The sequence below is a fragment of the Bos grunniens genome, chromosome 13 (genome assembly GCF_055505025.1).
Source record: "Bos grunniens cultivar Pamir isolate PY7600 chromosome 13, Bosgru_T2T1.0, whole genome shotgun sequence".
Classification (NCBI taxonomy): domain Eukaryota; kingdom Metazoa; phylum Chordata; class Mammalia; order Artiodactyla; family Bovidae; genus Bos; species Bos grunniens.
Genome location: NC_141177.1, coordinates 13,502,600 through 13,528,121, shown reverse-complemented (window position 1 = coordinate 13,528,121; position 25,522 = coordinate 13,502,600). Strand labels below are relative to the sequence as shown.

General features: G+C 47.2%; 1 protein-coding gene across 28 annotated transcripts in view; it reads right to left on the bottom strand.

Annotated features, from left to right (window-relative positions):
* Positions 1–25,522, bottom strand: part of CHD6 (chromodomain helicase DNA binding protein 6) — a 201,175-nt gene that overhangs the window by 34,896 nt on the left and 140,757 nt on the right. For all 28 annotated transcript variants that reach the window (XR_015139022.1, XM_086331791.1, XM_086331800.1 and 25 more), the window contains 9 exons: positions 17,888–18,052; positions 15,986–16,165; positions 14,808–14,918; positions 12,930–13,132; positions 12,042–12,241; positions 11,222–11,381; positions 8,001–8,090; positions 5,576–5,679; positions 1,450–1,579 (listed from right to left, as the gene is read on the bottom strand). Coding sequence is in view for 27 of the 28 variants with exons in the window: in XM_086331791.1 (XP_086187917.1) it covers positions 1,450–1,579; positions 5,576–5,679; positions 8,001–8,090; positions 11,222–11,381; positions 12,042–12,241; positions 12,930–13,132; positions 14,808–14,918; positions 15,986–16,165; positions 17,888–18,052 (1,343 nt within the window). In the remaining variant the exon portion in view is untranslated. The remainder of the gene's footprint in view (positions 1–1,449; positions 1,580–5,575; positions 5,680–8,000; positions 8,091–11,221; positions 11,382–12,041; positions 12,242–12,929; positions 13,133–14,807; positions 14,919–15,985; positions 16,166–17,887; positions 18,053–25,522) is intronic.

Below are 25,522 nucleotides of genomic sequence, written 5' to 3'. Positions count from 1 at the left end.
CCTCCACTCAAATGAGACTTCAGCAGGAGCCTCAGGATCTACTCAGGACAGTTCAGAGGCCTGCTTTTCAACAATCATGCTATCTTTGAAAAGGTAATTACTGCCCATCAAGAATTAGCTCAATACATGGCTTTGATAAAAGAACAGACTCTAGACACTGACAGCCGTACAAACCAAGAGTCCTCTTGGGCCGACCTCAGCTCCCATGGTAGGGCGAGTCTCGGTGCAGAGTCGCTCATGTTCGGCAGCGGTCCCTTCCAGGAAAGGACACTGCCCGATGGACCACTGGCTGCTTGCCTCTAAATCCACTGCCTGATGTCTTCTCTCGTGAGCGTAACTACTGCTGATGCCTATTTGTTTTCCATGATCCCTGGAAAAATCAACTTTGAAGGATTCCTGTCTCAAATATTCTGCTCTTCATCGCTCAGGTCCTGGAGGCAGAAGGGGTCTCCTACCTTCATTGCCTGACCAGAGAAAAAACAGCTTTGCCACAGAGAAACCAGCTTTCAGCCACATTCGGGCACCTCCCTCAGGGGGTGTTTCTCCCAACCCCATGAACCCAATATTACCACCACTGGTCCTCTGGACATTTGTTAACACTTCTCTGGATGGATCCTTATTATCTTTGGGGGCAGAGAAGGTTATGATCGCTAGCTTGAGTGTTTGTCAGGGGCTAAGCATGAATGGAAAAATGCACTTCATCCTTTTCTCAGCCTTAGCAGACAGTTAGGGGGGCTGGCTTGTGTACCCTTGAGTCCAGCCTTGCCTGTGACCCTAGGAAATACAACTTTGGGGGAGAAGATCAGGCCAAAAGCTCACCAAATGCAAACCAAGAGATTCTATACTATGTCTTTCAAATACCCACACACATATGAAAACCACAGCTTTGGCTGTTTATTTAGTTTTCCTATGAATTCATACATTTGGGGTTATGCCAAAAGTAAATAAAACTCAGACAAAGGGGACGCCTCCATACTTTTTTACACACAACCCATGGATAGGACCTGAATGCCATGGCCATCATGCAGTGGCTATTCATGGACCGTGCAGTCCTTAGAAAACGCCGGTATTTCATCTCAGGCATTTCAAGGTCAGGAAGTCTAAACTCTGTGCCTCTTAACTTTCTGCCAAGTATGAGAGGTTAAGAGAGGCCTGAACTCCTCCTTGAGAATCCTCTGACCAGACGAGGCTGGTTAAGGAACAGGGCAGGATGGTGGGCAGCTTGGGGAACCCAGGAAGGACAGAAATGGGTATTTGGATCAGAGCGTTCAGAGTTCAAGAGAAAGGCCCGAGGTGCTGTAGGATGTAACTGAAGCAATTCTGGAAGGCGGTTCAGGCTGAAGGGAGACGCCAGGCTGTGAGGAAGAGACTGTGAGAGTGCTGGGTGCCTGTGGTCAGAGATCAGTGGCGCAACCAGTCACACCGTGTTTGGTCTGTGCAGATTCTCACCTTTCGGGGACGTCTGAGGCCCCGTCTGTGACACCCTGCTCTGCAGAAAGCAACTTCTCATCTGGCATGCCCACTTTCTCCAGGAAGCAAAGTGCTGGGTCGGCTCGCATGGCGTTGTACCTCTCGTAACCTGATCGGGGGTGGCGAGAAACCACAAGGTCACGACTGGGGTCATGTCAGAACTCATTAAATCTTCCTTGCACCCTACACACACATTTTGTTTCCCTTATTAAGTAAAAAACAAAACAAGCCAAGAAAAAATACTTATTTAAGAATAATTGGATCCTGTAAGACTTCCCGTCGGGGGAAGATCCTTGAGCTTAAACGGACTCCTTTGTGTAGTGCTTGACCAAAAAATGAAAGCTGAGGTGTACTGTGTGTCCTTGAAGACACACAAGATACAGATTCCATTCCCACTTGTTGGCTTCTTTTGGAAAGCAAGAGGATCAGGCAAGCTGGTTTCACAATTTCTTCCCCTCACTGCAACACCCCGCCCCCTACTCTGGACACCCTGTTATCTTGTCATCTCCTGCCTGCATGCATGCTTGTTAAGTCACTTCAGTCATCTCTGACTGTGCAACCCCATGGACTGCAGTCTGCCAGGCTCTGCTGTCCATGGGATTCTCCTGGCAAGAATACTGGAATCGGTTGCCATGCCCTCCTCCAGGAGATCTTCTCAACCCAGGGATCAAACCCTCGCCTCTTATGTCTAACCTGCATTGGCAGGCAGGTTCTTTACCACTACCACCACCTGAATGGGTCGAAATTTTCTTATGGTCCAAATTTATCCCATGTGTTAGAAAAGAAAACTGAGCAAAGTGATGATACAAAGGATGAAACATAAAGAGGACAACTGGGATTGCTGACTGGATTAAAATGGACTCGTTGCCTCTGTGTTCAGACTCAGTATAAAATCCTAACCCACTGACCAGGGCTTTGGAACCGCCTCTCACTGTATCCCCAGAGTCAAAAACAGATGGAGGAGTTCTGACCCAGAGAGAGAGACCCCAGAAGGAAGGCAAAACAATGGAACAATGTCACTTTTAATGTGATAACACCATGTGTGAGAATGCTATTTTATTGACTCTAATGTAATCCTATAATGAGACCGGATATTTGGTCATAGCTATTGTCACATCAAACTATTTGGGGGGAACTCCTTTATGGTCCTCAAAATCCTTTTCTTGCTGCTCCTAACAAAGTCCATTTCTAGTTCTGTAGTGGTGCAGAGAGCCCATCTCCAATGAGGGTAGATGCTGCACTGAAAACGAGAACTGTCTTGATCAAACAAACGGTTTTACTCTGCTAGGTATTCCCCTGCTAGACTGGTTTCTGTTCTGGTGTCACTGCTGATGCTGGTCTAGCCTTCACATGGAGGCAGCACCTGGCACTTTTTCTCTAAGGGGTTTCAGGTACTTCATCTTTTAATCCAAAGTGACTCTTCTGCCTTCTCCACGACAGGTGCTGCCTGCCCGAGGCATATGGTGGGAGAAATGGGTCCCTAATGTTCTTCTTTATTCATTCATTCCTCAGGGCGATAGTGTGATAACTTTAAGTCTCTCTCGTGAGATTGAGGGCTTCCCAGGGACAGAATCTGTATCTGCTTTGGCATTATATATTCAGTTCCTCACACAGTGCCTGACACTGTATAAACTCAAATAACAACTGCCTGGATGTGTCCGTTTGGCCCGGATCCCCTTCCAACAGTCACTGTAGGAAGAACCATTCTCACGCTCTCCCCGTTCTGCCTCAGCTCACATCAAGACAGGAATGTCCGTGACTCTCCTACTATTTTGAGGATGTGCCTGCCACCATCTCCACCTGCCACTCCCCAGGAAAAGAGGCGCCTACTACCCAGGTAGGTTCCTCCTCTGCAGACTTCTTGTCGTGCATAAGTAGGTATGAAGTTTGGACAGGTTCTCCACTTCTCTTTCTCAATCAGCTTTGGAGCTGGAGGTGGGAAAGAGTGATTGATCCAGTTCCCTAGAAAACCCTGACTACTGAAGAGCAGTAGGAGCTGTGTGCTAGCAACATAAACAGTAGAACAACAGGCTGCCTGCTCCTGTCCACTTAGTCTAAAAGTTCCTCTGTAAGAATGTGAACAGGGATACTGAAACCCACAGCATGATGACTATTTCATAAGTCCAGGCTGCCCTAGAGGGCGGCGTCCATGTCTTCCTGCAGTTAAGAGCTATCAAGAGTATCGTTCCGAACAGATTTGCTGCAGAGTCCTTCTTGCTGTCAGTGAAAGCCCCAACAAAGATGCAGCCAATTCTTCCACGGTGGTCGGCTCAGAGATGGAACCGGGGCTTCAGTCTTCTCATCTAAGCAGGGTCGTAGGAGACTATGTCTGGGATGGACTAAAAGAGCCACGAAACCTCGGACAATGAACAGCTGCATGTTTCTTAAGAAAGAAAATGGCTGCAGCCCTACGGCTCATGCTTGTATCTCCAGGGCATGGAGGTGAGGCAGAGAGAGCTCCTGATGGAGCCTTGAAAAATAGAACACCAGACGACGTGGCTCTCTGAAAATGTCACATGTCCACCGGCGCCCGGTATCTGAGAGTTTGTCACCTGGTGAGACACACTGTGTGGGCTGGATTATTCTGTGGAGAGGGCTGTTCCGTGGGGTGATGAGGTGTGTTACCCGGGTAAGGACAGATCTAAGCCGAGGCCCATGGACTGTCTGCTGGGCGGCAGCCCACCAGGAGTGCAATCTGATCTGGACTCTGCAAGACACCAGAGGATGGGTCCATGGAGCCAACTACAGGCCTCTGTCCAGCCCAGCCTAGGTTTGCTTCCAACATCCCTGTCCAACTACACGGGTCTGGTCCCATCCAAGAGTGAGCCGGTCAGCACCACGTGTGGCTTAACACCAGTCCCCCAGCACTGGGCACAGAGGCTAGGTATTCCCCATCTTCACAGTATGTCTGCTAAGCTCATCACATACAAAGTCTTTAAAGCCAAAAGCACAATGTGGGATACAGAGGGTCATTACACAATGACAGGAGGTATTAATTCACCAGGAAACTATGGCTGACGATCCTGACACTAACACCACCAGGCCTCCCAAAGCCTGCAAACACCAGAATCTATGTTTTGAAGGGATTCCTCATTAAAACAGGTATATGCATCATTGTTATGTAAATATTGCAGGTTGGCCTGCAAATGTTGAAGAATTCTACCGATAGGGCATGTGTGAGAAAGACAGTGAACCTTCCAAAGGCAGGGGAGTCAGTGACGGTGGACGGCACCCAGCACCTGTTATGTGCAAAGCACCGCTCAGGCCACCCACATGGCCCGTCTCAGTTAATCTTCCTACAACCCTCCAGGTGGGCTGTCTTGTCCTCTGCCTGGTGTCCAAGTGAGGAAATAGGTCAGAGAAGTTTCTGACTTGCCCGAGGTTACACATTTATAAGTGGCAGAGCTGGCAGTGAAGGCCAGGGACATCTACCTCTTCCCACGTTTAAGCCCTGCTCTCCAGCTCAAAATGTCGACTTGTTCACCTGGCAGGGAAGGTGTGTATCAGGTACATTACAATGAATATTTTCTGGGACTTGCTTTATTCATCTTAACAGTCGGCTGAAAGCAAGGGCAGGTACTTAGAACAGGATCAGAGATGAAGAAAACACCATTTATGTCATTTTTCCCAAGCTATTAAAAAACCTCTCTCAATCCCCTTTGGTCTCTAGGTAACTATATTAAAAAAAAAAAAAAGGATATGCTATCTTCTATTCTTAAAATTTTTATACCAAAGATATGTACTAGGAGTTAAGTAGATCAGCTGAAATGACCTTAGAATTCTGGATACATGTGAAATGGTAAAACCTAATATTTTCCCCATTTATTTATTGCTTCACTCCAGAAATCCTAGGGCTTACCGTGTGACACCATGCCGGATGCTGGGTCTGTGAGTGAACGAGAGCAGGGCAGTCACACTAGTGAGGAAAACACGCCATCCTTTCTAGGGCCTTGCTGATACTCACATTTGCTGTATTTGCATGACTCATACACTCATCCGGGCAAACTCCTCAGAGGACAGAGGGGAGGCTCTACTTTCTCAGAGAGACACGTGACAGGCCTGTGGGATTTTTCAGGAAAGAGAAAGCATGCACTGAAATACACACCGTGTTTGAACACACCAATCAGGAGGGACTTGTCGGCCTCAGCGTCCCACCAGTCCACCGGGATCTCCACGTAGTCGATGTCAGGCAGGGGCACGTCCAGCTCCCTGTGGAAGGAAGGGCGTGAACTCAGAGTGCCTTCCACACGGACAGATACAACACAGGAGCTCCTGGATGGAGCCCTGGGGCTAAGCCACATCCCTAGGTGTACGCTTAGAGGGTGAAGGAGCAAAACTGGGAGGATTCAGAGAGCAGGGGGCTCAGCGGTCCTAACCAGGGCCCTGCACCTGGTTAAAATGGGGAGTGACTTCAGCAGGTGTATTTGATGTCCAGGCTCAACTCAAACTGAATGATGCAGAATCTGAAAGCACCTCGTGGAGAACATGTTGCCAGTTGGTCTGCGGTGGGGCCCGGGGCTCTACATGTGTCAGGTGATTCTAATGTGCACCTTCAGTTGACAACCACGCCAAAAGCCATCAATATGTCCATTAGGTAAAGACAGAACAACCCCCCAAGTGTGTGAATTCATACATGATCAAAAGCTGAAAAGTGCCCAAGCATCCTGGTCTGACACGTAGAGATCGTGAGCCCTATTCCTGAATGAGCTAGTCTGCACTGCTGCACACAGGGCAGGTAATGAGCCTTTCAGGGGAAAGGGGCCACAGCAGGAGGAACTTCCTGGCCAGGGTCTGCTAACAGTCTGCTGGGTCAAACTTCTGGCTGAAGGGATGAACGTGGCTCACCCCACGGAGCAGACCTGCAGGGATTGCTCCGCTTCAGTTTCTGTGTGCATTCTGAGAGCTCACATGGACCCTTAGCTAACTGGCTTCAATTGTCTGAACACCGTCCTCACTCTTGGAAGGCGTTGGGGTTTGAGGGAGAGCATCCAATGGATGGCTCCTCCCTCCCACCTCCCAGGTGCCTGGAACGCCACCTCTGGAACATCTCCAGCTGGTTCTTCCATCAGGTTCTTGGGATGCAGGGCTGCCTGCCCCTTGCCAGGCCCAGCTCTCCTTGCAGGGGTGGGACTCCCTGACCCCACCTCTCTCCACCTGGCCCACTGCTCTGCCTGTGTGGTGCCATGGCTGAACAACTCTTTCGGGGTGAGCAGTGTTTCAATCCTCATGACAATTTCTCCACCATAAGGTATTTAACCTGAATAGGACCAGTGAGAACTAAGACCGTGGAAAGCAAAGGAAAGGGGGAAAGAGGTGGGCAACGGACTTAGTCTCTTCACGGTCTACTCACTTCCCTCCATCTACAGGTCTAAGAAAGCAGGTGACAGGGGAATAAGTAAACTCAGGTAGATTACTTCTGCCAGGTAACACTGGAGATAAATAATCCGGTTGAATTCTGCTGCCTTTACATGACTCACAAGTTGGACCTTTTTATTAGAACACCCAACCTCCCGATTCTCACTAGAAATGCCCATGGTAACTATGAAATGCGTAGCCAGTGGTAACAGTCAACAAGCTGACTGCTCCTGATTACAGAATGCTCAAGGGTAGGACTGTCACTGCCCTTCACCTCTCTCCTCCTTTCATGCTCCTGTGACCATTAAGGCCATGAGCACTGCCCAATGGGAAGAAAGAGAGGGAATGAACCACTGCCCTGGGGAATCTCAAAGCAAAGTTCAAACGCCAACACTTGCGGTCCTCGGGGAAGACTAGCACTGTCTGGGGCCAGAGCCAACTGCAGGTCTGGGGGAAGGAATGGTGAGGGAGGCGCCTGGGGATCCCACTCACTCACTGTGATTATCTGACAGCCTGATCAAGTGGTAGCCTGGGGCTCGGCAGTCTCTTCCCCCAAATCTTGGGATACTCCAGGATTCTATAGCTTCGGAAACCCTAGCTTACAAAACTAAGGCACAGGTGACAAAGCCTCAGTAACACGACTAAGTGTTATTACCTAGTAAACAAAGGAGAACCATTCAAAGGTGGAAGAGGACCGAGGCCGAGTGTGTAAAGCTTTCAGTCTACATCTGCTACATCAAACATCAACGTCACTTGTATCCATCCATGAATGATGATTAGTTAAAGCAGAGAAATGACTGCTTTAAAAGCAATTTTACAACACTACCGGAGGGGGGAAAAACAACTAAGAACCTCACCAAGAACCGTGTTATTTTTGTTTTTGTTTTTTTTTAAAGAAAGGTTTACTCAGGGAAACTCTTCAAGACAGAGGGTGGGGCAGCTCAGAAGATGAGAGAGGCCCACGAGCTACGTTTTAAACAACCGCTTTTTCTTTTATTTCACTCACAGATGACCTGGCTGGATTCTCCTCACTCTTCTAGCCTGCTTTACTAGGGACTGGCCCTGGGAGGGAGCGAACACGGGCCTCATGAAACACAGGCAGATTTGTCCGTTTCCATCAACAGGTACTTTACAGCAATTCCTTCACACTGGGCATTAAGGATGACCTATTTTACCTGGCTGGAGTTCCTTCAAATGCTTTATCAGCTGCTTCTCCCAGTATTTCAGCTTTTAGGTAGTACAGCATCCGGACTCGCAGAAGTACCCTAGGAAAGGTGGACACGATAAAGAAACACGTCAGAACCCATCAGCTGCCTGTGCACTGCCATTCCCTCAGTGACCCAGGGCAATTCTGGGTGCTCCCAGGTCGTGAGTACTAGGAAAAGAGAACATTAATGGCAGACGTTACTGTGGTCATTCCCATTTCACACACGAAAAGGTTATCTTGTCAATTATCTGTTAAGGGCTGCCGTCTATGGGGTCGCACAGAGTCAGACACGACTGAAGTGACTTAGCAGCAGCATTGCCTTTTCTTTTTTCTCTTTTTCTAAAAATGACTGTTCTCGTGATATGGAGTGTGTTTTGCACAAATGCACAGCTTGGTGAATCTTCCCATACTGACCGCACATGTATATCCAGGATCCAGATCAGGAACCAGAACATCTCCCCGCAAGGCCCCCGTGGTGTTCCCTTCCGGTCACTTTACTCTCCCTTGAATACATCATCACTGTCTTGACTTCCTGAGCTTAGATCTGAAGCAGCTGTTTTTTAGCTTTTTGGAGTTCTTCTGATAACAACTTCATGCACTCTCATGCTACTAACAACAGCAAACAGTAGTTTGAGTACCCACTATGTGCCAGCATGTCTTAGCTCACTTGATCCTCAAATCAATGCTAGGAGGTAGGAACTATTATAAAGGAAATCAACCCTGAATATTCACTAAAAGGACTGATGTTGAAGCTGAAGCTCCAATACTTTGGCCACCTGATGTGAAGAGCTGACTCACTGGAAAAGACCCTGATGCTGGGAAAGATTGAAGGCAGGAGGAGAAGAGGGTGGCAGAGGTTGAGATGGTTGGATGGCATCATTCACTCAATGGACATGAGTTTGAGCAAACTAGTAGATAGTGAAGAACAGGGAAGCCTGGCGAGCTGTAGTTTATGGGGTCGCAGAGTTGGATATGACTTAGCGACCAAACAACGAGGAACTACTATCCTTATTTTTAAAATAATTCATCTGCAGGTACGCAATGGGGCCAGGATTCAAATCCAGGCAGTCCTGACCCCAGAGCCTGTCTTGACCCTCATCTGATATTGGTGGTGTGGTAGTTTAGCCACTAAGTCGTGTCCGACTCTTATGACCCCATGGACTGTAGCCTGCCAGGCTTCTCTGTCCATGGGACTTCCCAGGTAAAAGTAGTGAACTGAGTTGCCATTTCCTTCTCCAGAGCATCTTCCTGACCCAGGAATTGAACATGTGTTTCCTGCATAGGCAGGAGGATTCTTTACCACTGAGCCACCCAGGAAGCTCATCTAATATAGAGGTGGCAGTAAATTTACTAGTGAAAGAGCCCATAATTCTAGAAGCTCACAGGCCAGCTATGCTGAAGCAATCCTGCCTGGTCTCTGCAGAGACCAGGACCTCAGGAGAGAACCAGAATCCAAGAGCAAAGGGTGGACAGTTCAAGGGGACAGGTTGTAGATTCAATACACAGAAGGACAATGAGTTATAATCATCTGGTAATTCAGTGGTAAACTCCCATCACTAGGAAGACTGGGGCGGAGGCTGGAGGACTCCCTGTTGGGACACTGCCCACAAAACTCCCAGGCTGCAGGGAAGGCGCTGCAAGCACCCACCAGCTCAGAGTCTCCGGGCCTCACTGAGCCAGAACCAAGAAGACAGTGGTCTCCACCAGATTCAGAAGAATAAACAGCAGTCAGCTTCTTCAAACCCAGAGAACTGCTTTACTATTTTATTCTTTGATTCCCGGGATAAGGCTTGCACTCAGGAGACAGTTGGGGCTGGTGGCAGAAATGTTGAGAATTTCTCCGAGGTTACAATTAGTTCTGCTCAGCATCTATGATGACCCATGCAGGTGTGAGGGAAGAGCTTAGCCTGTTTCCAACACTCCAGATCCCCATCTGCAGCTGGGGACAGGGCAGTCAAGTGTTGCTGCTATAACTTAATAAGGCAAAACCGGAGTTGGTCCTTGGCTTTGGTCTTCATCATTTAACGAATGTAACAATTCTGTTGTGGAGACAAGCACCACTGTTCTCCCAGCCCATAAGGCTCACAACCGTGGAGTTACCAGCTTTTCATGTCCCTCATCACACATGGTGATGGTTTCTCCTTTAGTCACACCTCTCATAGTTGACACTTTCTCCCTGGTTCTACAGTCAGCATCCTAATCTAGGTCATCACGATCAACATTTGTGATGACAAAACTCTGTGTTGGCCATTCAGCTCCAGGTAAGCACCTACTCCATCTTGCAAATTGTTACCAGATTACTTTTCTCCCCAAATACCATTTTTTCAATCATGTCTGACTTGTTCAAGAAACATGGCTGCTTAATATTAATACTGACAACAGACTCCTCAGGAGCCTGGGGCACCAGGTCTCCCCATCCATCAAGGAGTCCTTGTCCCCGCCAGCCTCCTTTCTGTGTATCCACATGCAAACCTATCACTGTTTGTGACTGGTGGCCTCACTCCCCACAACTAAACTTCACAAGGAAGGGTTCATTTTCTATCACTTGTTTCCTTTATCTCTGCCTGCCCCACCCTAGCTGTGAGCCCGGGGATATACAGAATGCTATCTCAGATGCATGTCCATCATACACGAGGAGGCCATGGATGTCACGGCAGATGGGAAGAGGGAAAACCTGGCATGGCGAGGGGGCAGCTGAGTGTGGTGGCCGCCGAGGCCAGTCTCCGTTCTTGCTGACGTGCCCATGGGGACAGAGGGAGGGAAAGCAGTGCAATCATCAGGGTCCTCAGTGGATCTTGAGAGTCAGGTCACAAGATTCTGTATGAACTCCGTTGGTGAGAGAGGCCAGGTTCCAGAAGAGAAGAGAGATGGTTAATGGAGGTAGAGAGGGGATCTTCCTGGTGGTTCAGTGGTTAAGACTCCTGTAGCCTGACTTTGATCCCTGGTTGGGAAACTAGATCCCACATGCCACAGCTAAGCAACTAAATATCCCACATGTCCACACTGAAGATCAAAGATCCTGGTACAGCTAAATAGATAAATATTTTTTTCAAAAAAAAAAAAAAATGTAAAAAGAGAGGCTTCAGGGTGAATGAACCCTGATCCATCTTCCAGCATACAGCCGCCTGCCTTTCTGACCTTGCACGGTGGTTCAGGGGCACCAAGTGACCAGGGGTGAGGGGCACTCACTTGTTGCAGTGCTGTTTGAGGTGCTTCTTGTAGCCATCGTCATGTAAGACCACCTCGGGGTTGCAGGTGGCCAGCCAGTCTGCGTTCTTTAACTCCGGGAGCAGCAGCTGGTTCTTCGTCTTCTTCCCCTTCCTCCCTCTGGGGACTGGAGCGGACAAGCCTGAGACAGAAAGGCAGGGAGGTGAGCCAGGGTGCCTTCAATGTGGTTGTTGGAACAGAGCTGGGCTAGGGCAGCAGGGGGGCAGCGGGGCTGCACATGGTGGCCCTGGACGAAGGACCCTGCTCCTCAGCCCCGAGGCACGGATGGTGAGGGAGCAGCCAGTCCCCTACTCAGTGAACCTGTGGTCCATTCAATCAGTTAGGAAGAATCTACCAAGTACCCTGTAGGATGAAGAAAGGTGCAGCAGAACCTGTGTCCTTGGGGATCCCACCACCCAGCTGGGGAAAAGGAACACTGAACCTGAAGATGAGAAGGTGAGTGAGCTGCGGCTCAGCACAGGGAAGGAGCAGTCCCAGGAAACACACAGACAGAGGTGGAACTGGGGTGGGGCATGCATTCCGAGTCCTCGGGTCACAGGAGGAGATGCTGTGACCCCGAGGGCAGAGGGCAGGAGCAGAGAACTTCAAGAGGGCCCAGCCACACTTAAAACATCCCAGGTAACATGGATGAGTGGGAAAGAGAATGGAAATGAACAAAACCCAGCATCCTTTCCCACCAGTGGCATTCTGAAATACACCTGAGGAGAGAGAGAAGTCCCCGAAGCACAGCGATGTGGACCAGCACAGAAGAGGGAGGGAAGGACACACTGCCACCTCGCACCTGAGTGGTTCTGGAGTGTCTGGGCCTGTCCGTCTTTGGTGGGCGTGATCAGCTCCCAGATGAAGCTCTTGATTTTCTCGTCCCCTTTGTAGTGCTTGACGCAGTACACCAGCAGGGCCCGGCAGATCATCTCCATGTCCTTCTCGTTCAGATGCCACTTGAACCGCCCGTGCGTCAGGATGTCCTTCCACCGGCCCCAGCTGAGAGTGGACCCCAGAAGGGCGTTAGAAAGAGGAAGGGCCAGTTGTGCCCTCGACACGGCGGGGCACACAGGAGCCAAGAGCGTGTCTTGACCCCTGGTGGGGCCTATTAACCTCCCTGAGGGCTTTGTCTCCTGAAAAACCTCGGAGGCCTGCACACTGCAGCCCACCAAAAATGACTGAGGGGACCTGGACACTGGACACAGAGAGCTTCGTACGGCCGCTAGAATGTTAAGTAGGAATGCCAGTATCTGGAGTGAGGAATAAATCTGGAATTAAGACAGAGTCCAGCTGCAGTGCTGGAAAGCGATGGGGAGCTCCCAGAAGCTAAACCCTCAGCTTCTACCAGCGCCAGAGCCCGGCACGCATCATGCGGTAACGCTAACATCTGCTGCACTGATTCCTGTACGTCCTTGGGGGGAAAAGGCCGGAAATCAGTACCAGGCAGCAAATGAGTCCCAGAGATGTGCTGTGGCAAACACACGAGAGAATCACGGTACGTCCGTAAAATGGCGGCAGAGCATACTGACTGAGGGGCCCTCGGGCAGAAAGCTCAGTTCTCTCTTTCTCTAACAGACCCTCCCTCCGCCCAGACCCCAAAGGGGAGGGGAGAGACACGCTGGACACATCTCGACTGAACAGAAGAGGGGGAAAAAGACGAGGGCGAAGAGGCGAAGCCAACACCCACCCGAAGATGAGCAGGTTCTTCTCCACCCGGAAGCACTCGGCCCGGAGGTAGCGCCTGGTTTTGTCATTGAGGCGCCGGGACCTTGTGGGCCTCTCGTCAGAGTCGCTGTCCAGCTCCGAAAACTCCATGAGCTCGTCCTCCTCGAAAGAGTTGTAGTGTTTGGTCTGCTTCCGCACGCGCGGGCGGTCGAGCACCAGGCTCTCCTGGAGGCAGAGGGGACTGCTGGGGAGAAAGGCCTGGTCCCCCTCCGCCATCATGGCGGACCCTGCTGCCGCTCCTCGGGACCCGCGCGGGGAAGAACCACACCCCCGTCTCGTCCGCCAGCAGGAAAGGCCCTCTCCAGCACACCTGCCGGGTCCGCGGCAAGCAGAGGGGACGCTCGGGGACTTGTTGAGGCTGGCCTGTCCCCCCCGCCTCCCTCCAGGGCTGGCCGCCACCATCTGCTGGTTCTGCGGTCTTTCTAACAAGGGCGAGGGCCCCCAGCGCTGGAGTGCTGCCTGGGGCACCCCGGCTGTTCTGCCCAGCACGCGGAGGCGGCTCTGGAGACAGGAGTCGGAGAATTCCATCTGCTAGGCAACTTTCTGAAGACGAACACATATTAGTGCTGCCTCCTTTTGTGCCTTCCACTGGCGCCACTACCCTTTTGTCTTTCATGGAAGAGAGAAACGCACCCATTCGGTGGCTCCCTTGGCCACAACCATGACCACTTCTCTGGTCTCTATCATTTCATGCTTCTCGCCCTCTCCGCCTAGGCCTCTTCCGGAAGCTCGGCTAAGCCCCTGCACACTCATCTATGCGGCCTGGACGTTGTACCTGCTTCAATCATCTTCCCTCCCGCCTGGATGCTCCAACTGCTTCTGACTGTCTCAGGGCAAGGCATTTTCTTCCCCCTCTTGCCCACTGCCCTGTACATAAGTCACTTCCTGACCGTGACACTGGACAACTAGAAAGAGGTTACTAAGGGGACGGCAGAATCCTCCTGTTAGGAGAAGAAGCTGGACTAAGTAACCTCTGGTGATCCTACAGAAGAACTGGCAAGGCTGGATGCTGGTTACTGAATCAAAAGGGTGTAAGCAGGGACTGTCTGCTGGGTCTGTGAGCCCAGGAGAGTTCAACACTCATCTGAGGACAAGAGCAGACAGTGACGTGTGCTCAATCCCAAGGGAGGTGATGGGGTCAGAGATGGAAGGTAGGGCAGCTAACACTTCTGGGAGCCTCACAGTGGGGCTGGGGGCAGCTGCCTTCGCAGTGTTACCTCCAACTCTGCAAATTGGGTGCCACCACCTCCTTTGTTCACATGTCTCTCTTTTTTTTCACTTTCTCAGTGAGGTCAAGTACCTTGCCCAAAGACATACAGCGAGTCGATGGCAGAGCCAGTATTCAAACCCTGGTTTTAATCCAAGGCCATTCTCTTCCTCATGTTCAGAAATAGAAAAATTCAAGATACTGAAAGAATGGAGGGGAACCTAATACGCTTTTCCACGTCATGCTTTTTTCCACTAATGTTTGTCAGAGGTAAAATTCCTCGCATAGGAAGTGCTCAAATAGAGGAAAACAGCCACATGCTAAGGACAGGATATTGGCTTGGGTCACGGGGCTGATCTTGATCTGTTTGGTTAGTTCTAGTTCGAAGTGAATTTTTACTAAAATTGGAAATTACAGTTTTAATAGAATTTCCCAGGTACCCATTAGGTCATTTTAAATACAGTTAACATTTCTCAAGCTTTGTCTATGTGGCAAGCATGTTTTAAGTAGATTACATGTAGCATCTCATTAAAGAACTAAGGCTCAGGAGTGAATCATGGTTTGAGCTGGTAGGAGTTTATGGCCCTATATCTGTGAAATGTTTAATGAAATAAAATATGCTTAATGTTGTACCTTCTCACTCTTTGCTTCAGTGTCCAGTTCAGCTATTTTAGCCCACTTCTGCCAAAAGTTTGGGTCATCTAAGGAAATATCCGTTCTGTTTCCTGAAGCCACAAAGCTAGCCTGTGAAGAAGAAAGAACCAATAAACCATATCTGAATACAATAAAACACCCTGTGATCTCCAATGCACCAGAGACACAAGTATATGCTCCATCTGCATTCAAAATCAAAACCTCTAACAGAGCTGCCAAAATGTTAAATGGAAATCTCAAAGCTATTCTTTTTAAATTTTCTTTCAAACACTGGGTGAGGAAATTACAATTTCAACCTACAGGATCATTTTTTATAACTTAAACTCAGAAGCAGGAGGACAAGCCCGTGGGAGACAATGGCAAGCATATGTCCAGCTGCCCGTGAAAGGGTTGATTCTTACAACTTCCCTGGACGTGGTTTCTCTTTCAGCTCACCAGGTCCCAAGTGTCCATGCTGGGACAGGCCAGGCTGGGCAGTATGAGGTCTGCAGAGATGAGTTATGCCTCTTAAGTGCAAAATGTCCCTGGAAAAGCCCTCCCTCTATAAGTCACCAGACTGGTGATTTACAGACAGGTCACGAAGCTCAGAGAGCCTGTGGCGAGGGAACCCCAGAGGGATCTGTAAGCGGTTTGGTTAAGTTGAATTCTAAACCCAGTGACCTGACGGGCAGAGCAAAGAGGCACCTAGGCTAGAAGCTGGGAATCTTGGATAAACACTCTCTCAAGTCTCATGAAATGAACAGAATACTTGCTTGAGTTTGACGAATGGAATGTTCACTGGAATTTCAACTCTCTGACATTGACCAGGGAGTATCCTATAAGGGAACTGAGAGGACCAATCGAGGATTCTGGAGCAATCTCTGTGCATAATGAGGAGTGCAAATTGCAAACCCAAGTGTCCTCCCTGCCCACTGAAGATCAGCCAAGGATTTGAAGGGGTGAGTTCTTTTATAGCTTCTGACCCATCATTCAAACCTCTTCTAAGAATCTGCATCTTCAGAGTGGCACACAGAATAGGCATACAGCCAGAAAATCTCAAGAGTTTGCATTTAGAGAAGTAGGAGCCCAGCCGATGAGGGTCAAAGAATAGACTTTCCTTGTCACTGCCCCCCGCCCCGGCCCTGCCCCACGTGGACGCTGCAGAGAAGGCCCTATACCTTGGCGAAAGTGGATCCTTTCCCCTCAGACTGGATGGTGATGGTATGTGTCCTCCTCTGCAGGATCTGGTCTATGTCTTCTTCACAGAACTTGGAGCCTTCGTCCTCTTCATCCATCAAGGCGCCGTAGGCACCTTTCCGGAGCAAGTCCTCTACCTCCATCTTTGAGAGCTGCTGTACCTGGATGGGTCACCAAAGGCTACTCACGAAGTGGGAAATGCACAGGAGGAAAATGGCCTCAACTCTGACCTTCAGGACTTAGCGCCCAGTTCCTCCACTCATTGTGCATGTCAGAAGAAGAAAGACATGGACAACGAGCTTTAGAAAATGAAAACTCAAAGACACGCAGGAGGATGATGGGGAGGGCGGGCAGACGATCCTCTACAGGGAGCCCTGGAATAAAACCCAGCCCAGGACCCAACGGCCCTAACATTCCTCAGGATGTTGGTTATTATCAAATGTCACAAACTGTTAAAACTAGGCACCACCAGACAGAATGTGTTTAAGGTTCATTTTATGTTTTAGTTTGAGTCTGTATCTTTAAAAACCTCCAGATGGACCAAACTGAGCTAAAGAATAATGATTTATTCATTATTAAATAAAAACAATAGTATTGGAAATGATGTCATTTCTTAACTAAAGAGAGGATCCCATGCCAAGTGTGATCTGCTCAATTGCTTGCTGAAAACAGGAAATGGGAGTTCAAAACACCCTTTCCTGGTTCTAATTAAGAATCTGGTTCTCTTTATATCAGTCACAGGAGGGAATTCCATGACTCCCAGCGCTGTACCATGAAGTATTATACTTAGCAGCATATGCATAGCTAAGAGGATACAGAACATCTGGACGAAAGGACAGCTCACTTAGAGGGCCAGAGATTAAGGAGAGATATTCTGCTTTGTTTGCCTGGACTTTACTGCAATTCAAGAATCTTAGCAGCACTTTTTATCCCCTCCGGAGGCAGGAAAAAAGATTCTGTTCATTGCCAAGTTTCAAGCTGATTGATAATTAATTCATTCATTTCTTCATTGACCGTGATGCACTGAATGTCTTTAATATACCAAGTATATTTAATATATTTAATATATTTAATATACCAAGTATATTTAATATACCAAGTATTCTTAGGGGTGCTGGGTATGGAATAGCTCACCTTCAGGGAGCTCCAAATCTATAGTATCAGATAAAGCATGGTGACACTAGATAATTTATAGAGCCGAGAGGGTTAAGACCGACTCATTTCCAAAGGGCAAAGTCTATTCATGGGGTGGGTGGGAGGGAGGCCCCATGGGGAGGGCATGTATGTAACACATACAGTGATTCATGCTGTTACACAGCAGAAACCAACACAGCATGGTACAGCAATCGTCCTCCAGTTAAAAATAAATACAAATATAAATTAAAAAATAAAAGTTTATTTACGGAAATGTTATCTAATGTTGGGCAATCCTACTACCTAACTGCTCCTATGGATTCCCTTATCCATCTAGAGATGTAGAGATTCACCTCAGTAATCCTCTATTCCAGGGGATTGACCATCAAAGATGTGTGTGCGTGTGTGTGTGCTCAGTCATGTCCAACTCTCTGTGACCCCTTCGACTGTAGCCCGCCAGGCTTCTCTGTCCATGGAATTCTCCAGGCAAGAATACTGGAGTGGGTGGCCATTCCTTTCTCCAGGAGATCTTCCCGACCCAGGGATCGAACCTGTGTTTCTTGCATGTTCTGCATTGGCAGGCAGATTCTTTACCACCATGCCACCTGGAAAGCTCCCAAAGATGTGTGGCCTAACTCAATTTAGTGAAAGGGAACCTTACAATAGCCGTAGGAGCACAGGCTTCTGGCAGGTGGGGGTGGGGGTGGGGGCCCCCTTTCCGGGCCCAAGAGCAGCCCCAGCATACTCACGCCATTCGTGCTGCCCTTCCGGTTGATGTCCTGAAGGACGGCCTTGTCCAGGCCCAGCTTCAGGCTGGCCTTGTCGAACATTTCCCGCTCGTAGGAATTCCGCGTGATGAGGCGATACACCTTCACGGCTTTACTCTGGCCTATCCGGTGACACCGGGCCTGAGCCTGGGGAGGAAGGAGGGGCACACGCGTCAGGGCACCAGACAGGACGGTGGCAGCCCAAGGGATGGGGAAATGATGCTGTGTTCCACAGGGTGTGAGTGGCTGGCTCTCAGAGGTGGGAGTCATGGGACTGATTGTGGAGCAGAACTCACCCGTGTGCCAGCCATCCCTTCCAGAGTGCTCCTTTCACCTCCCGTTATTTATGGGGTGACCCTCGTGTGCTGGGATACAGTGCCGAGAGGGACCTGGCTTCCTCCCTCCCCAGCCTGCGGTCTGCGTGCAGGCACTCGGTCCCAGGAGGCTGCCTTGCTCTCTGGGAAAATGTGCCATTCAGAGCCAGCAAACCCAATAGTTAAGTTGTTTTCATTTTACCATAGAAATTTTCACACATAAGACAAAAGCAGAGAAAAGTATAAGGACCTCTTGTGGTCATTCTTATTTCACATCTCTGCTATGCCTTGATCCTCTAAGATTATTATGGATTATCATTTCATCTTCACATATTCCAATACATATTTCTAAATAGAAGGACTCTTGTAAGATATATTACTATGGCTAAACTTCAGAAAATCAACACTGAGTACTATCTAGCCAGTGTTCCTATTTCCCTGCTTATCTCATATATATGTTTTTAAGTTCACTTGTTTGGATTAAGATTCAAACGAAGCCCATGTATTATAATTGGTTGATATATTTCAAGTCTCTTTTAATCTACAGATATTCCCTACCTGTATTCTCTCCTTTTTTAAAATGCAACTTCTTTGCTGAAGAGACCAAACATCTCTCCTGTAGTTTCCCACAGTCTGTATTCTGCCACCTGTGCTTTGGCTGCATTATTGAACAGATTCCTCTGTTCCCTTTACTTCCTCTAAACTGGAGTTATACCTTGAGACTTGCTGAGGTTAAGATGTTACCTTTGGCAAGTGTATTTCACAGGTGGTGTATAAATTTCCATCAAAAGGTATATGATGTCTGGTTTGTCTTTCTTTCGAAGTTGATGATCACTGCCTAGACTCATTATATCATTAGGGGTTACAATTCCCCTCTGATTTTTTGGTGACCCTGATGTACAGTTCATAAAGGAGAGACAAGCTAAATGTCTGGCTCTTTCTCTTTATATTTAATCAGTTTCCAAATGAACACCCTCCAGAAGTGACTAACAAAGATCTTTGTAATTAGTTTTTTAAGTAATACAATGAAAGTATGCATTTAAATAATACATGTGCTTTTTTTTTTTTTTTACTGCACTTACTGATGTTATTATTTTTAATGCTGTTCAAATATGGCCTGTGGGAACCTCTTCGTTGGCTCCTGGCTTTCTGAGGAAGACTAGAAAAAATTCTGATACTGCATTTGGAGGCATCAGTATAAACTCACAGTTGGGATATGCTGTGTGTAAAGAAAAAGATATGGATATGTCTACACTTAAGTTCATATGTTACGTCAAAGACGAGCAGTCTCTGACAGCTCCCTTGCTTTCTGGTATAACATGTTCCATGCTCCCACTGCATATTTCTTGCCTAAACCCAGATTCAGCCCTCTTTTCAAGGACTCCAAGAGCCTCTTTTGCTCTAGTGGCCGTGAGGGAATACAGTCTGGATGCTCGCTGCCACTCGCTTGCTTGGTCATTGGTCCTGGGTCTACTCAGTGGGCAAAAGTACAAGTGTTTGTGTGTGTATAGTGTGTATGATCGTGTGCACACATAAGACCAAACACATCATGAAATCATACTGATAACTTTTAATTCCAGTTTGGGACTATGGGATTTTATCTTAACCACACATCTGTATCTCTTTTTAACCACGCTGAAAAGCTCAGTTCTCAACCATGCCAATATCATTGCCTATTTGATCTATCCCACGATATATAAAATACCAGGAAAATAGCATCATTATGATCCCTTCTCCCAAAAACATAATTACGGAAAACAATGTAAGGCTTATTGCCCTCCCACCCTAGGCCATGTCTCATTAAGTATGTACAGTCAAACTGCAGTGTTTTATACACATACTTGCAAATAGCTTTCTTTTTTATAGTGTCAAGATCGGCAATTCTAAAACACTTTCTGTGTAATCTAGGATTGAGCCAACTAGCGAATATACCGAGGGTAAGAGGAGTCAAGCTTTTCATTGTTGACAAAGGAAGTTACAAATATGGAAAGAAGAAAAACTAGAAAACCTCTCTGTGGTGTCAGACTGGATTTGGAGGTTATCAGTATTGTCATGGTTAGGTGTGCACGTGTGTGTACACAGCTACACATATACAGACACAGAAATAGAATGTGTATTTATGTTTATATGTTTAGGTAGACATATGCATGTATATACACACATATACGTATGAAGGCATCGTATGTATATATGCATATCTGGATTCCCTTTGTGTGTGTGTATTCTGGCTCTGTCCACTGAGAGGGCCTAGACACAATGGCATCCTAGTAGCAAAGAACATAACTAACTCTCAGATCTTGGTTTCTAAATTCCGTTCTCCATAAGAAGAACAAGGCCTGTCAGAGAAGTGATTAATTCTAGGGCCAGGGCAGTCAGTCTGAAACAGATCACTATGCCAGAATGTGAGGAAGAACTCAAAGGATGATGGAGACACATCAAAACAATACCTGAAACTTGAAGAGGCTTCCATTGGCTGGGTCTAGGACTAACTCAACATCAAAATAAATACAATGATGGACTATAACCCATTGAACAGAAGAAGAACCATGAGTACATACTGACATAAATAAGCTAATGGGAGAAAAGAGAAGACTTTTTCATAGCATAGAAAGTCACTAACAAATGTAGAATGTTAGAAAATCAACACTTTGCAACCATCACAGTGATGACTGATCCAGGCAAAAAGGATCAATGGAAACTAAAGCCACTGGGCGAAACTTTGATGAGGAACAGTATATTTACATACTCTCAAAGCATCTCTCCAAAATTCCTTTTTAATTTCAGAGGGAAATGAGCAACTTCATAGTGGAGAAATCCGGCAGACGCCACTAACTGAGCTCAAAGTGCTTATTATCGACAAATGAATGTCGTGTTCCTGTAGACGTGACACCCTGAGAACGACCTATCACTGAAAGGTGTCACTGAACCTGAGCCCAGTCCTGAGGAAATGCAAACACAGAACAAGGGACCATCTAAAAAAACATAAAGCCTGCATTCGTCAAAGACATCAAGGGGGTGGGAGAACAAGAAATATCAAGCAACTGATCCACTAAAGGAGACTGAAGAGGTAAGAGAACTAACTCTAATGGGTGATCCTGGTTTGGATCCTGGGGAAGAACGCTGAGTTGGCCAAAACGCTCATGCAACTGTGCAAAAAAACAAAAACACAACCCTGAACAAACTTTTTGGCCAACCTAATAGCTAGAAAGGATGTTGAAAGAAATGATAAAATCTGAATATGGACGGTGGATCGGAGTTGTTGCTGTTCAGTCATTAAGTCGTGTCTAACGCTTTGCGACCTCATGGATTAATGTGGGGAGAAATGAAACCCTAAACATCAAAAGCAAAATCAAACAGTTGAATCTAGCTGTATATGACATGGACAGCATAACCCCAAGAGAGAGATGACTTCGAGTGTATTTAATTTTTCAATACCTTCATTGTGATATAATTTCAGTTTACAACTCCAACATGCCCTTTATCCAGATTCACCATTTTGCCTCACTTCCTGTATCATTTCTGCCCTCTCTCCTGTCTCTCTGAGTACACACAAAGACATAAACACATCTGTGCACACACAGGCCACTTTTTGTCTGAAGCATTTGAGAGTAAGCTGTCCCGAGTGCTTTAGCCTTGCACACTACAGTCTCTTATATAACCACAGTTTAGTTCTCAGGATCAAGAAATAAGGATAGTGTCTCTACATTAATTTAACCATGTGGGAAAGAAAAAAAATTAAACCAAGTAACTTTGGAAAATGGTATTTTGATAACATTCTTTAAGCCTAATGAACACTTTGGTCCAATGAAAAGGAAACCCAAACAAGAGGGGATAAGTGTGTATGTACAGCTGATTTCCTCTGCTGTACAGCAGAAACCAACACAACACTGTGAAGCACCTATACTCCAGTAAGAAATAATGTAAAAAAAACAAAACACTTTAGTCCGATACTGCTGTTTAGTCGCTAAGTCGTGTCTCTTTTGTGGACTGTAATCCTCCCGGCTCCTCTGTCCATGGGATTTCCCCAGGGTAGGGTACTGAAGTGGGCTGTCATTTCCTTCTCCAGGGGATCTTCCTGATTCAGGGATTGAACTTGAGTCTCCAGGGCATCTCCTGCATTGCAGGCAGACTCTTTACCACTGAGCCACTGGGGAAGCTTTCAGAGAATATGGGTTAGTAATTCTGAAACTACTTGCTTGATCTATGCATATACTAAGACTGAACAAATGAGTAAAGGTATTGTATTATGATAATGAGACCAGGCTTCTCACAGCCAGAGAAAGGAGTTACAAATATGCAAGAGTGCAGAAGGCTACAAGGAGTCCTTCTGTGTTGGGACAGGGATCAGAAATCTCACGACAGATGAACAGATACAGAAGGAATGCAGGTGTGTGGTACACGTGCTTGCGTCGGTATGCACACCTGTGTTTCCTAGCTGTCTGCCCAGGGAGTCTAGAAGCAGTAACACTCCAGTAGCCCGGCGTGCTCAGTCACTTCAGTTGTGTCCAACTCTCTGTGACCCCATGGACCATGGCCCTCCAGGTTCCTCTGTCCATGGGTTTCTCCAGGCAAGAATACTGGAGTGGGTAGCCATTTCCTTCTCCAGTGATTAAAGTATGAAGTGAGTGAAGTCGATAAATCGTGTCTGACTCTGGCGACCCCAAGGACTGTAGCCCACCAGGCTCCTCTGTCCACGGGATTTTCCAGGCAAGAATACTGGAGTGGGTTCCCATTTCCTTCTCCAGTGGATGTTTCAGACCCAGGGATCGAATCCGAGTCTCCTGCATTACAGGAAGATTCTTTACCAACTGAACTATGAGGGAAGCCCCACAAACTGACAGAAACATGTCTAAAGGATAGGAACCAACCTGAAGGGGCTCCCAAAAGACCAAATCCATACAGAAAAATTATGAGAATAATGGATTCTAACCTGTAAGATAAAATAAATATTTAGGAATCCATACCGATATGGGGGACAAACAACAGCTGTTCTTTATAGTTAAGAGTCCAATTCCGACAGCAGAAGGAATGACTAAAATAGAAAATTACCATTAGCCAAACACACCATGGTATTAATTACTGAAGGCAAGAACCACTGGTGGATGCTAAAATTAATAGGCAAAAGTATGATAAGAAAACAGAGTATTTATAGCATCTCAAAATATCGCCTCCCAAGAAACTGACTATGTTTCAAGGTAAAAATAGTAACTTTACTGTGGAGAAACCTGGCAGACACCACCTCAACCAAGTAACCAAGCTTAACAATCATGAGTAGTAAGACAGATCGACATCACGTACCCCCTGAGAAGGACATAACATCACTTCTATGATATTCATGCCAAAAATGGATAACCTCAAATCTGATCATGAGAGAAACATCAGGCAAACCCAAAGTGAGAAACAATTCTACAAAACAGCTGGTCAGTACCATTCAAAAGTGTCAAGGTCCTGAAAGATGAGGAAAGACAGGAGCTGTCACAGATTACAGGCGGCTAAGGAGTTGTAATTTCTAAAGGAAACGTGAGATCCTGAACTGGATCCCCGACCAGAAAAAGGAACATCTGCAGAAAAATGAAGGAATCTGAATAGGGTCTGTAGATCAGAGTACTGTCCCGATGCTTATTTCCTGGTTTTAGTAATCACACTGTGGTTACGGGTGCTGCGTGCTCAGTCACTCAGTCGAGTCTGATTCTTCGCAACTCCATGACTGCCGACTGTCAGGCTCCTCTGTCCATGGGATTTCCCAGGTAAGAATGCTGGAGTGGGCTGCCATTTCCTTCTCCAGGGGATCTTCTCAACCCAGGGATCAAACCTGCATCTCCTGCTTGGCACACGGATTCTTTACCACTGAGCCACCTGGGAAACGTGTATGGTTATACAAAATGATAACATAAGGGAAGCTGGGCAAAGGATCTTAGAATGTTGCACTATCTTGCACTTTTTACTTAAAATGACTTCAGAATAAAACGTTTTTAAGAGATTTTGTTTTATAATGGTATATTTAGGATGGTTCCAAAGTTGAATATACAAAAAGGCATTTTCAGAAAAACTAGTTTCTATACATCACTTCTCTGTTCTCTCACCCTGACCCCTTCCCCCAGTAGGTAACCATTTAAAATGAAGGCTTTTGTTTACCTCTCCATGGCAGGGGAGGCATGACAGATAGACAGACATCCAGCCTTTTTAGATAAAGGCTGGCATACTACATTTTTTCTACCTTATTTTTTTCAGCCAACAATATCTTCAGGAGATGACTCCACAGCAGTGTGCAGAAATACTTCCCATTCTTTTATTAGAGCTGAGTGTATTATCTTAGTCAACTTAAGTCTCCTACGGATGAACAACTAAGTTGTTTAGGTTTTGGCTATTACAATTAGTTGCCACACCTTCTTTTACTGTCTTTAGTGGTAGTAAATCTTTATTATTAGGAGGGAATCTGATGGCCAGCCCTGGTAAATAAAGGACATGATCAAGGTACGTCATATGCTTTTATGGATTATATAGACTATAAAGCAGTAGTAATACGTGGTTCCTGCCAAAGCAGGAGATGCAGGTTCAATCCCTGGGTTGCGGAGATCCTTTGGAGGAGGAAATGGCAACCCACTCCAGTGTCTTGCCTGGAGAATTCCATGGACAGAGGAGCCTGGCAGGCTATAGCCCATAGGGTCACAAAGAGTTGGACATGACTGAGAGACTAACAACTGTTGTCATTAAGTACTGGCATTGATTTTCTTATTTTTTTGGTTCATCTGGTATTGAGGGAAAATTACAAGAGGGAGTTTCAGAAATGTTCTGAGCAAAAGTCTAACAGAGCTGCAGACATCACCAATTTATGACCTTCTTAGAATCGACATCCCCATTGGTCCTTGCTACCAGCATCCTGACTCTTACACAAGGGCAGCCACGTCTTCGGCTGAGACCATTTCCAGCCTCCCAGAGTCAGCCAGGTCTTACGGTTCTGGACAAGGACATGTAACGGCAGTCAGCCCGGACTAGCTGGAAAAGTTCTGCTCTCCTGAAAAAAGCATCACGCCTTCCTTCCTTATTCTCCCTACCCGGGGTTTGAAGGGTCCATCCTGGAACCAAGAGCGTGTAAACCATACTCATGGAGGCTGATGGAGCAGCGAGACAGAGGAACCCGGGACTCTCCAGTCAGCATGAAGCCACCTGACTAGTCCTGGGATATCTATCTCTGGACTCCTTGCCAATTGAGGAAAACACACCTCTGCTGGGGGCACGGGGGTAGGGGTGGGCAGGGGGTGCTGTCACAAGTAGCTGGGGGGTACCAGGAGACCAAGATGAC